Genomic DNA, 13,108 nt, shown 5'->3' on the forward strand with positions numbered 1-13,108 from the left:
CGGAAATATTACATTCCGTCACCGACTACAATTATAAATTACGCGTGCACGGATATGGCGATTGAGATCGTGATGTTACGAAACAGTGGAAAAGCAGATTGACACGCTCGTACGAAACATATTGTATTTTTACTATTAGTCGCGTCGCCGGGCACCGGTGACCCCCACGGCAGTCAACGTGTTAATAATTCGATCTCACCCTTATAAAGTGTCTCCAAAAAGCTATTATTAAAAGTTCCTACATTATTTTACTAAAAAAATAAAATCCTAATGTCTCGTTCGCGAAACCCTATATTATATGTCACTCGAGCTTCTCCTCGAGTTTCCACAAGGATTGAAAACCGACGTCCCAGTTTCACGCTTCCCAAACCCTCCAGCCGAGTCGAGCTTTCAGTTATCGCGCGTTGCTCGTTAGATCGCCCGATTTCGCGCAACGATTTTCGGTACATTTTGCGTTGGGCGAGAAAACAGGAGGAAAAAGGGATGAAAAAGTTGTCGGGTGAAAATTGGTTCCCAACCACCCCCGAACGTGCCGCGGCAAGACCACGCAGCACGGGCGAAAAAGGGAAACGGCCGCGGGCGTACAAGCGAAGCTCGTGTGTATAAATACATAAGAAAAGGCAGGAAAAAGAAAAAGAGAGAGGTGGGGACGAGAAGCTCGGCTGGTACATAATCGCGCCGCGACAAAGAATCCGTAAAAGGTTGGGCTGCCGCGTTTTTCGTGTAGTGCCGAAGAAGAGAGCGAGACTCTAAGCCGCGCGACGCACTCGTGTCCCCGTGAACACAATAATGCTCCGCTATTAACCGAGAGCTTGTATTAAGCCCTCGAAAAAAGCTTTCATGCACTTAACGACAAATAATATGAGAAGTGGGTGCTACGCGCATGGGACGCCCGTCTCGCCGACTTTCTACTAGAGATTACGTCTATGTATGCGTTTACACGTTCACCCGCGGGAACAGATCCCGCGATTGTGCGTGCTCTTTTGGAACGAATACTTTCAGCCGCCTCCTCTTGTTGGACCTTCCGCAATTTAACCCTTTGATTACGGGAAACCGCGCGACGCGTATCAACCTTTTCGAAGAACGCGCTAAGTAGATGGGAACGTTCGCGGCTTTTTGGCAAGTAATGAGCTACGGTAGGTATATACTGGGTCATGCATAATGCGATTTTTCCGATTTAGATGGATTACGTGATGCGATACTTCGACATTCTTGTGTGTGTATGGTGGTCGTATACTGTGCTGAGCTGGGAAGTTGAACAGTGGGTCTGATTGGTAATAATACAATCTCCTAGATTGTACTATGAAATTCTACGGTATAGATTATAATATAGAAATTGTGTTGTATAGTAAAAAAATATATACTGTGCAGTAATGAGAAATTAGTTTGTAAATCTAATTGATAACACTGTAACTTCAGCATACTGTTGAATTCTACAGTATGGTGTAGATTAATGAGTGAATGAGTTTTATGTATAAGTGTATTTTTCCATCACGAGATGAGCTGAGTAAATTTTATTTAAAATACTGAATAATTGATGGTTTATTTCTATATATTCTAAGCCATGAAAAACGTTGCAATTATATAATTCTTTATAAAGAATCAAACACATGGATCAAAAGGAACTGATACCATGTCTTAATTAAGCTATTTATTGGCGAGAACAATATATAAATAATTGCAGGATTATAAATTCTCGAAACCTAAAGAATGATGCCCATTCCGAAATTGACCACTTTTTAATATACTTCTTAATTAAACCCTCTTGGAGGAATAATTTTTTGATATTTGTTTGACTCTCGAGAATTATACAAATTATGCAGATGTCCCACGAATGCATTTAATCAATAATATTAATATTTCTCACGTTCATCGGTCGTATCAGACCTGTCCGAACATGCAGTCCTCAAGGATACTCTGGCTGGAACGGATCGTCGTGATCTCGCGCGTGCACGCCAGACCAAGGACCAAGGATGACATGGGAAGGCCAAAACTGACTCAGGCAGCAGATGTATTGCTGGGGTTAAGACCTCATCCGTCGGACGTTGCTAGTTGGGACCGAGAGTGACTCTGTCAACAGGATGTAGGGAGTACAGGATTTGACACGAGAACGTCGATCGTCTTCTTCTTGCATTAGACTCACCAAGAGGAAACGGGACTGACCCAGTAAGTCTGTCTGCACGGTCGCGTCGTGTTCGCGATCTCACTTGAGCTTCACTTTCCTCTTTAAAAATAGGAAATTTTCTAAATTGTTTGGAAATAAGAATAAACGTTGCATTGTAAGATTATAACCCTTTCAAACTTGATGTACATTGTAATGTACATCAACCTCTTGAGGGACGAATCTTAAACGGAATTTTGTTTTTTATTTATATTTTTAACCACTAGATACGCCTTATAATCCAAGAGGAGCGATATGAGAAATTCTAGCACCAGTAATGGAATACATATAAGCGTATACAAAAAATGGTTTTATTCGTAATACAATTGTTCATCTTGCTCGTGTTAATCTTATCCATCGCTACTTACCTCTTTCTCAAAACATGTTAATTAATCTCATCGTCGCTTGCCTATATTACTAGATTTCATTACCGATTATTGCTCACATGTTCCATTACAACAGGAACATCTCTAAACTTAATATACATTTCAAATTAATACGAAATAGATACACTGTAAGTAACAATTAACTTGTTTATTGCTAAACCAATTTATATAGCACAAAGCGAAGTAAAAATAGAGTTCGAATTTAAAAATTACAAACACTTCAAATGAGTAATTGTTATCACTATTACCTAATTATTACATCTTAACCAAGGGAATTTGATGTGTAGTATAAATTTGTATGTCGATTAGTACTTTAATTGATATCCATTTATTTAACTAAGCCCATTTTTTTTGCTTCCACTTCGTAAATTAATAACCTCCACATTTTGACTACAAACACTTCTGCTTCTTCGTCCAATACCTAAAATATACTTTGTTAAACAATAGCAGTATAGACTTTTTAATTCAATATTAATTAAATGAAAACCGCTCACCATCTGTACATCGTCAAGTATGCCCTGAGGAGAGCTACCGGCCATTACTTTGCTACAAATAAAATCTACTAGTGTGGGTTCAGGTTCGCCAATATATTCAATAATCTTTTTATTAATCCATGGCTTAATTCTTTTCTCCATTAATGTCTGCAAAAGATAAATAACAGTCTAAAGATATGCATATAAATTATAGACATAATACATAAGTATAGCTAATAACAGCTTACGTTATCTATTACCGCCCAATCCAGTTGGTATCCGAATAAAGCGTTTTTATCTGTAGGAATCTTGTCAATAAGGGATTTTATGTGTTTTCGTTTTTCTTCTTGACTTTTTGTACTTTCTTCTTTTCCTGATTTTTGAACATCCTCGGTAGACTTTTTCTTTTTCTCTTCGCCATAATCTGAGATAGAAATCGTATAAAAATTACACGTTAGCCGAGTACATGATGTATAGCTATTTGGGTTAGCGCACGATGAAATTTACCTAAAGGAACTAGTTTACGCTTTTTCGAGTTATTAGCACTATCGTCGTCGTCATCGTTATTAAATACATCCTTGACGTCGATTCGACCTTTCTTTCTGGTTTGATTTGTTTGTTGCGAATTAACAGTGACAGCCGTGCTGGGACTAGCTGGGGTTTTGTTACCAACACCATGATCGCCACCGCGATTACCACCGCTTCCCATAGCGAACGGCACGAAGTTACCTAAAATAACACGCGAATGTGTCACGCAAATAGAGAATTTATTATTGTATCAATAGAAGAAAAAAAAAATACACTGTACTTACTACTGCTCGTTTTTTCGGGTTCACTAACAAGAGACATGCGTGAATCTTCATCTAACGTGGGTGGAATGGATTGTGCCGATGGTGTGACTGCTTGATGAGATGGCGACGATCTCGTACCCTTTAAACTCTCTCTATCCGTTTCTACGACTTCTTCGTTCTCTTCGCCGTCGTGATGATGATTCTGATGATGACGGTGATGCCTTCTGTGGTGATGATGATGTCGTGGAGGTGTTCTGGATGGCGCTTCCGGTTGGGAGGCTTCGTCAAATTGCACACACTCGTCACTGTCACTTTCGATAGGCTCAGTTTCTATGGGTGGCATAACTTCCTTTTCCTTTTTCACTACCTTTTCGTCTTCCTCGTCAATTATAGTAATCACTGGTTTAGGCTTATACTGCTCCTCCCTTTCTGCTTTTAACTAGAATATAAAGTAACAATTTACGTATATTACATAGTAGTAAATGTACGATGCACGATGTTTATTTAAGTGCGAAACCTCATTAAAAGCGGTTATTACACTGCAGTAAATGTACGCGTATTATTACATCACGCCTATAACGATTAATCATGTTTACCCTTTCAAACTCCGCCGCTGGATCTGGATGAGACGCATCGGCATAAAGTTTATCGCGGAGACGTTGAAGCTCTTGACGCTCTGCGCAACGATCTCGCGAATCGGCTTCTGCTTCAAGTGCTCTCTCTTCCAGACGTCGCGAGAGTTCTTTGCCTTTGTAATATTTAGCATCGTCTCTATCATCGTCGTAATCTTCAAGAAATTCTTTCAACCGTTTCGCTTCCCTTTCTCTTGCTTCTCGTTTCGCTCTACGTTTCTCCGCCTCTTTTTCATATTCCTTTTGTTTACGACGTTCCCGTGTCTCCCACGCTCTCAAACGCTCTTGATACGCCGCTTCTTTTTCACGTGCTCTTCTTTCGTTCTTCTTCCTTTCTTTCGCCTCCTCCTCTTCCTCCCTTTCACGCATGATCTCTCTTTCCGTCTTTCTCGCTTCCTCCCTTTCGCGTTCCCTTTCGCGTTCTCTATCTCGTTCCCTTTCCCTCTCCCTTTCTCGTTCTCTATCTCTCTCGCGTTCTCGTTCGCGTTCCCTTTCACGATCTCTGTCTCTTTCTCGTTCTCGATCTCTATCTCGATCTCTGTCTCTATCGCGATCTCTATCGCTTCTCTGACGATCCCTATCTCGTTCTTTGGACCTTGAATGACAGAAAAAGTTGTTGACATTCGATGTCTCGCAACGTGCAAATGTTTAGAACCATTAAATTCTTAAATTATTAAGAAACTTGCTTTGTATATTATAACTTTTCTTAATATCGAGTTACTCTTCTAATTATTATACACTGCTAATACCTGGATTTAGACCGTCTTTTATCTCTTCTACTACTTCCAGTACTACTACTACGACCCTTGTGAGATGTAGGGCTACCAGGATCACCGTCCTGATCGTCTTTAGTACTACTGCCATCTCGCCTGTCACGCCGTTCTTTTTCACGCTTTTCCCGCTCTTCTTTCTCGACTGCTTCTTTCTTCCGTTTTACTTGGGCCTTCTCCTCCTCCTGCTTCTACAAAACACAAAAATAGAAAAATTGGTGAGACCACATAATCAAAGCAAGCTTATCAGGCTGTGATAATAGAACGCAAAAACTAGCAATCGTATTCTCCTGAGTTATCAAAATTAACGGATAGAGAAAAGGTTACTAGGTAAGTGTAAAGTTAGTTTATGTATATAAAAAAGTAGTGGTAATATCATTACACTATAACAGTGCAATATTATCCGTTTCTTTTTTAAGTCAAAACAAATGGCCTTTGTACATGTGTATACAGTATGTCCTGTAACTGCTGGTACGAGCGAGTAGGGGGTGATTCTAAGTGAAAAATTGAATCGATAAGTTTGAAAATTTGTCGAGTACGCGTCTACTTGAGTTAGCTTCAGTTCGACGAATTTTACTGTTTCGAGTAGGAGAGTACTTTACGCTTCGTCCAATGTTTACAAACATTGTCAACATGACGACATCTCTTACAGCGATTTTACTTTCTTCTTATGCTTATGATCCACAATGAAATCCGTCGAGCTGAAGCTGGTCATATGAAAAAAATTTTATTCTATATTTTCGATTCAATTTTTTACGTAATATCACTCCCTCCCTACTCGCTTGTACCACCAATTACAGGACATCCTGTATATAAGAATATACATAATAAAATATAAAATATTTCACATTTAATACCCACGCAGACAGTATACGTTGCTCGAAAAATGCTATACAGATTTTATTAGTTTACGCTAAAACATATGGAAAATGTATTAACGTTATTTTATATTCAATATCCCCCATAACACCAGCAAAATGACGAACTTCTAATGCTCGAAACAAGTAGTTTGCAAAAATGTTTTGATTTCTTAAAAAGAAATCAAATAGCTTGTATAAAATTGTTTAAATATTATATAAACAACTTTAGTATTTAATGTTACATGTATTACCATATTTAACGATTACTAGTTGCACAAAAATTAATAACATGTCAAATATCATAATTCTGTTCATCTCAATGAGGTATACTCACTCCACTGGAGCATGCTCGGTCAGCAGCATCTTACACGAAATCTTGTTTACATATCAATTACCTAAGTGCAGGTATAAACTTTGGAAACAAGCATAAAAAATTTCTTAAGCTCTACTTAAACTAAAAATACCTTAATACTAACAGACGCATCGTAGAGGCCACCCAATGTACTTACAACATTGCAAATGTGCCTGTAAATCAATAGTGTCTAAAACTATATAAGTCTAAGAGTCGAAAGGGGTGAATATTTAGATTTCTTGTCAATACTCAATAATTATTAGAAAGTATTATACCAATCAGAAGCGGAGTCATCACGAAGAAGGGATTCCATCAAAACATCATTCACTTTTGCCAAGAAACTGTCACACGTCTGTCAACATTGTTTTCTTCTGGCTATGCAGCTGATGCAGCAAACTGTTGGATATCAAATGCACAATAGTTTGCCCACCCTTATCGTCCCGTATTATCAACGTAACGTCTTAGAAATAAATTAATATGGTTCATCCTTATTCGATATAGTAGTATCAATAATGGGTTACTGCTTGGAGAGCCCTACACAACAAACTCTGATGAATACTGCTTCAAGAAATACTTCTATATAACTAGCTTGTAAAAAAATATAATCAAAAATTAAGCATTGTGTAAAGGCTATAACACATTTATACCTGTATTGTCATTTTATGTAATGGAACATGCTCTATGTAAAAACGATAACAAGAGACATAACTGCTGTAAACAAATAAGAAAAAGCGTTTCCTCAACTATGAATTGCCTTTTCTTAAGTTTTCATTATTTAATATCCATACAGTAACCCATACTCTTTTAAACTAATAAGGACAGAATAACTGAGTGCATAAAAATAGATGCACTTATGAGGAGAAAACAGACTGTTGAAACATGAAATATCAGTGGTCTTAGGTATTCAGATGGGCAGTTCACTAACAAAACTACAAGAACCGAATGGTTGTGTTGGCTCATGGTTGTGGAGTTTACTCACGGTGTGAAGTTGACTTGGTCAGTCAGTGTGGTGGTACCGGAGAATGGAGGAGCGCGCACCTAGGTACTACATGTCTGATCGAGACGCTGACAGAAGCTGTTTACACAAAATAAAGACAACAACTGAACAGTCGCCATTGTGATGACAAATTCATTTCATTGTGTGTAGGATTCAGAAAGTCTCGATCCTATTAATAATCTATCTAAAAATATATTATAAAATATGTCAGCGTCAAATTTTTTTTTTTTTTTAAATAATATTTTTACCAATCCTAGGCAGTGCGTAAAAACAATTGGAGTGACAATTTACTGACCTTCTATATACAAGTACTAGACTGCTAGACTTTAGTACAATTACATACATCAAAATAACTAACTTCCAAATCTTTTTACTTTCATTTTTTTACATTCTACTTTGATATTGAGTAAATATATTAACCCTCAGACGACCACGCGATATTTTTCTACCTAAAATTTATAGTGAAATGTATAACAAACCCCAGTAGAAAAAGTCATATATGAATATTTCTAGCAAATAATTTACTTAAAACTAACTGAAGATGAGATTAAAAGAGAAGATTACTTAAAATAACAAGTATTAATTCAATCAAGTTAATGTTACTAAAAAATCAATGTAACTGAGTTCCCTGATGAATTCCACATGATTGTCTAAGAGTTGAGGTCTACTGTTGTAGACAATTATCCAAAATTAATTATATAAAAATTTCTATTTATTATCGATCACATACAAATTCGTGAAAGTACTAGCGGTAGCAGTTTAGCACAATAAGTATAGAAGCGGATAAAGAAATTTGATTGTATGGAATAAATTGTATTCAATATATAATAGCAATAATGCTATTAGTAACGAAGAATTATTTGCGACGAGTCAAGAAAATGGAGTTCCGATAGAGACAAATTTATTGGCTACACGATGTCAGCATGTTGTAGAGTTACGAGATTCTCCCGTCTAAAGATTGCACTTTTCTTGTTTTTCATGTTTTGTTGGTTGGATATACTCTGACTTACCGACGAGGCTGCAGCTGCCTGCGAAAATACGAGGGTTGTGCTGTGATTGACTCCCTTCAGAGCCAATGAATGAGTGAAAGAGTGGTCCCCACACACAGCATTCCTAGGCGTGTGCGTTTGCTGTGTGCGACGCACGCTGCCTGTTATTATAATTATAGCAACGAGTCACGGCTCCAATTATTTAGAGCTAACATAGCACACACGCACTTTATCACAAAATACTTAAAAACTATATTTTATAACTATACATTTGTAATCCTCTTTTGCCTGCCCAAATGCATTGTTCAATTTTCTACATATATGCTGTGAGTTTAATCAACAATTGTTTAACACGAATTGCAGATATAGTCACAATACATTTTATTATAATACTTAGATTGTAGAAACATCTCAACATTTGTCATGTGCAAATTTGACCAATTATGATTCAATCAAATTAAAATCATTCATTATCAAGACAAACACAAGTAATGAATTTACTAGTTTCCAATGAAGACAAAAGGTGCTATAAACTTTTCGAGTTTAATATAAATATTGTACATATATTTAGAAATATTGTTTACGATTATTCTCTAAAACCAAGAAATAAAATTTAAAAACAGTCATTCTCTAATACATTCACATTTCCTTCTACTCCGTAGAAAGGTCAATTTCTTCTATTAAAAAAAAAAAATAATCAAACAAAAGATTTGACACATTTTGTGAAGATAATAGAAAAAGTACTACAAAGTATTACAAACATATTCTTGATAATGTCTTGACAAAACAAAAAATACATTATTTATATGCAAACAATTCAAAAATAAAACACAAAAATGTAAGACTATACTAAAATATCATAACTACTATCTTACTGTAACACGTTCGCTATAACCGCGAAGAGAAGCGTCCGCCATAAACCTTGTTACATTTATAGCAAATTTATTTAATACAGGAAAATATATTACTAGACTTTTCGAAACAATTACAAACGTAGTTTTTCTCAACATTTTAATGTTTAATTATATCCTCATTTTGAAATTTTTAAGGAATTATGTAACCAATTATGTAACAATCTATAACGCGTACTGCGAACGTATTAAGCAAATTACTACCTTCTTTAAGAAAAAAAGAAAACAAACAACGAAATACATTGTTGAAGTGCATTGCACATACATAAAACAACATAAATTAACATTTGTATATAAAAAAAGTTTCAGAGAAGATTGTTCTTATTGCGATATGTTACAGAATAATGTTTATAATGCTTCGTAAAAAATTCATGTGATTGGTGACAACAGTTTTACAATTATTACCCTCTGTAAACCTATATTTTTTACCCAATCCTATCAGATCACAATTTATAATACCTTCTAAGATTATGGTATATCACATCCGACAATATGACCAAAAAGAAGGGCAGAAAAGTAGGAGTAATATAAAAAGAATGTTAAAGTGTAAAAATAATTACCTTCATAACCTCCCTGAATTTTCCAATTTCTCGTGTAATCAAGTCTCTTTTACTTTCTTCTATTTCTGCATCATCCAAGTTCAAAGATTTTGCAACCATTTTTGTTTGATGTTCCTCTATAAAACAGCATAAAATATTTATTGTTAGTTCCCTAATTTTATTGGATAAGTTATTACACAATAATTAAAATATTACCAGGAGCAACTTGAGCCATTTCCAGATCAGCAGCATGTTCAGCTATGATTTGATTAATGCGAGCTAGCGCATCCGCATCCACTACTCTCATGCTCTCATCCATGTAATCTTCACCTTCTTCTCCATCTGTCCCATCAGTACATGTTTCATCTTGTAAAGGTGACTGACCTCCTCTCAACTTTTTTCTTCTTTCCGCTACAATAAATCGAATATATAAATATATTATATACAACTTTGCAAGTACCCTCTATATGCAATTCTTAAATTTACCTTTAAACTGATCAAGTACAACTTTGGCTTTTGCATCAACTTTTACAACAAGTTTCTTTGTGCCTATTTCCATATCATGAAGTAATCTAACTGCTCTAAGACCTGCATCAGGACCTGCATATTCACAAAATCCAAATGCTTGGACTCTCTTCCACGAAAGAACATGGCCACATGCACCCAGAATATGTCGAATCATCACATCAGGTGCTCTGTCCATAATGTTACCAATGAACACTGTAACTGGTGGGCCGGATTCTCTCTCACGACGTCGATTATTATCATGACGATTCTGGTTACGTGCATACCGAACAGCTGGAGCTGAGGTCTGCATCGCAGATACGGGTGTTGGAATCATCTATGTTTTATAAATGGTAGGTTTCTTAATAATGCACATATCTACTCATGCAGTCCAGAGTCTCCCCTCCCCCTAATACCATAGTAATTTATATCTTCTTCTTTTGTTGCTTTTTATTACAACATGGCATCATGCAAATATTAATTTAAAGAAATTAAGATGCGTGTCAGTAACATAATTTTTAAAAAATTTTCTTTTCACCCTTGTACATGAATTCTACTATGTGAATATTTTGAGTAATATACATTCCACTTTACATTGACAATCTACATACAACTTGTTAATACATTACACTAAACAACTGTCTAAAACATTATTAATTGCAGTTATAAGTTACATCAAGTTCAAATTAATTACTTTACATAAAAGTGATAATACATGCTTCTACCCATTGCTTATAAAGAAAATTGCTTACAGTAGAATGCACTGATTTTATTTTTTTTATACATATTTAAAAAACAAAAAACAACACATTCAGAAAGAATAACATGCATGGTTTTGAATTTAATTTACATTATTAATAATTTAAATAAATGTACAAAATAAAAGATTCACATTTTGAGAACTATTAAAATAAAAACTGTTAAAATATTGAGGACATTAACCCTCAAAAAATTAAAGCAGAACTTGTTGATCCCACTTGACAGAAAATCTTCAAAATATATTATTCCTATTACATAAAATATTTTCATACCATTTGTTTCCTAGCATAAAAAATTACTATTACAATAACAGCTAATGGCATAGTCTTTCTAAGGTTAAAGTTAACATAAAATACATAATTCGTATTTATATTGTAAAAGAACAAATAAACATACAAACTATTATAATTACAATTACTTCCTAAAGTATCAATGAAAAAAATTACTTAGTTTTCTATTAGAAATGTAGCAACATATACCCAAGAAAAAGAATCCACAAATTATTCAATAGCATATAAACACAAGCATGCTAAAAACATTAAAATAGTGAAATTTATAAGTACTTACATGTGCCATAGGCATTACACCACCTATAATTGGAGGAGGTGCGCCAACCATGTAAGGCATAGGTGGCATGCCTGGTATTCCCATTGGAGGTTGGCCAGGATAAGACATTTCTTACTTTAATTAGTACTATGGCAATGCTCTCTCTAAAAAACATAAAACAAATTATTTTTATACAAATATCTTATGATGAATATGAACCTTAGTTTTACATGTAACCTACAAAATTTAAGCAAAATATATATGTACGTACATACATATTATTTCGCATTGAAGAGATTTTAATAAAGATATTGAAAAGAATGTTTGTCTTTTACTAAGAATATGAATCTTTTAGTTGTATCTTTATAAGCTTTATACAATGGTAAATTAAAAATTAAGCCAAATAAGATTGAAAATTGTTATTTTAGGCTGAAAAATTATAGCATCTATAAACAATAATAACTATTATACATTGATAACTTATTGCAAATGACTAAAAACACTTATTAACACAATTGTTGCAACAAGCAATACTTCACTTATACAATATCTACAAAATAATAATATCTAAGCATGTGCAAATTACTAGAACATATCAAAATCGAGACTTAAACTTGAAAATTTTATGTAAAACTTAAAAAAAATTTACATGAGATAATAACCTTTTATAAATAACAATCTTTTTTGTCACTTAAAACCTTACTGGCATATAATAAGAAACTAACATCAATTTAGGATTGCATCAATTATTATTTAGTAGCAGATGTTTTGCAATTCGATACAAACGCTTTTCGGCTTATAAGTTTTACTATATAAGAACATGTTTTTCGTAACAACAGTTACAGATGCCAGACAAGACATTAATGGATGCGTTGATATTCTAACCATTAAATGATTTTAACAAAGAACTGGTCCTATACTTACATAATATATTTGAAAGTAGATACAACGCATTGATCATCGTTTCAAAAATGTTTATGTCATTTTGTTGAGGCTAGAGAGCTGAAGAGATGTTTCACTAAATACACGAGCTTAAACTTCCACTTTCACAATCCTTCGAACTGGCACCCACTTCTTTTCGTCCATTACGGCTTCACGCGCCGATCTCTTCTAGAAGGGTATGGTTGATGATATATTTCCTATGTGTTTAACAATACATCATAAACGTACCACATTTTACACACAAAATCCAGAATGTATTAGACATCTTTATACATTTTACAAAGTAAAAATGGACCTCAACAAGTCTCTTTATACAAAATACCACTGTTAAGATCAAAGAAATATATATATATATACAACTCAGAAGCTTACAAAATTTGTATAAATTGTAATCTGTGTTACTGCAAATCTCGGTTACATTACGGAACACACTTGCAAATATTTCAAAGATTCGATCCCCCTAATGCAATCTTTCTTTTGGAATTAAATGAGAAAT

General features: G+C 34.7%; 1 protein-coding gene across 3 annotated transcripts; it reads right to left on the minus strand.

Moving 5' to 3' along the window:
- Positions 1 to 2,450: 2,450 nt before the first annotated feature.
- LOC128887547 (RNA-binding protein 25) lies at positions 2,451 to 12,780 on the minus strand. 3 transcript variants are annotated; one of them, XR_008460059.1, is made up of 13 exons: positions 12,595 to 12,780; positions 11,692 to 11,834; positions 10,348 to 10,702; positions 10,078 to 10,272; positions 9,883 to 9,998; positions 5,193 to 5,404; positions 4,408 to 5,038; positions 3,833 to 4,250; positions 3,528 to 3,749; positions 3,269 to 3,444; positions 3,042 to 3,188; positions 2,796 to 2,968; positions 2,451 to 2,673 (listed from the first exon to the last, which is right to left on the minus strand). XR_008460059.1 is itself a non-coding variant. In XM_054143556.1 (12 exons), the coding sequence occupies exons 2-12, from the start codon at positions 11,797 to 11,799 to the stop codon at positions 2,876 to 2,878; spliced, it is 2,643 nt and encodes an 880-aa protein (XP_053999531.1). In that variant the 5' UTR covers positions 11,800 to 11,834; positions 12,595 to 12,780; the 3' UTR covers positions 2,670 to 2,875. The 3 variants fall into 3 exon arrangements, 2 of the variants coding, with proteins under 2 accessions (XP_053999531.1, XP_053999530.1); XM_054143556.1 differs by having other exon boundaries at positions 2,670 to 2,968; positions 10,348 to 10,672; XM_054143555.1 differs by having other exon boundaries at positions 2,670 to 2,968.
- Between the last annotated feature and the right edge of the window lie 328 nt (positions 12,781 to 13,108).

The sequence above is a fragment of the Hylaeus anthracinus genome, unplaced genomic scaffold (genome assembly GCF_026225885.1).
Source record: "Hylaeus anthracinus isolate JK02 unplaced genomic scaffold, UHH_iyHylAnth1.0_haploid 11989, whole genome shotgun sequence".
In the NCBI taxonomy this organism is placed as follows: Eukaryota; Metazoa; Arthropoda; class Insecta; order Hymenoptera; family Colletidae; genus Hylaeus; species Hylaeus anthracinus.

Bases quoted from the DNA above. Each gene is read 5' to 3' on its own strand.
- LOC128887547 (XM_054143555.1), bottom strand. From the start codon at position 11,799: ATGTCTTATCCTGGCCAACCTCCAATGGGAATACCAGGCATGCCACCT. The intron at 4,251-4,407 runs GTAAACATGATT...TTTATATTCTAG, and splicing joins CAGCGGCGGAGTTTGAAAGG to TTAAAAGCAGAAAGGGAGGA. The intron at 2,969-3,041 runs GTGAGCGGTTTT...AGTATATTTTAG, and splicing joins TACTTGACGATGTACAGATG to GTATTGGACGAAGAAGCAGA.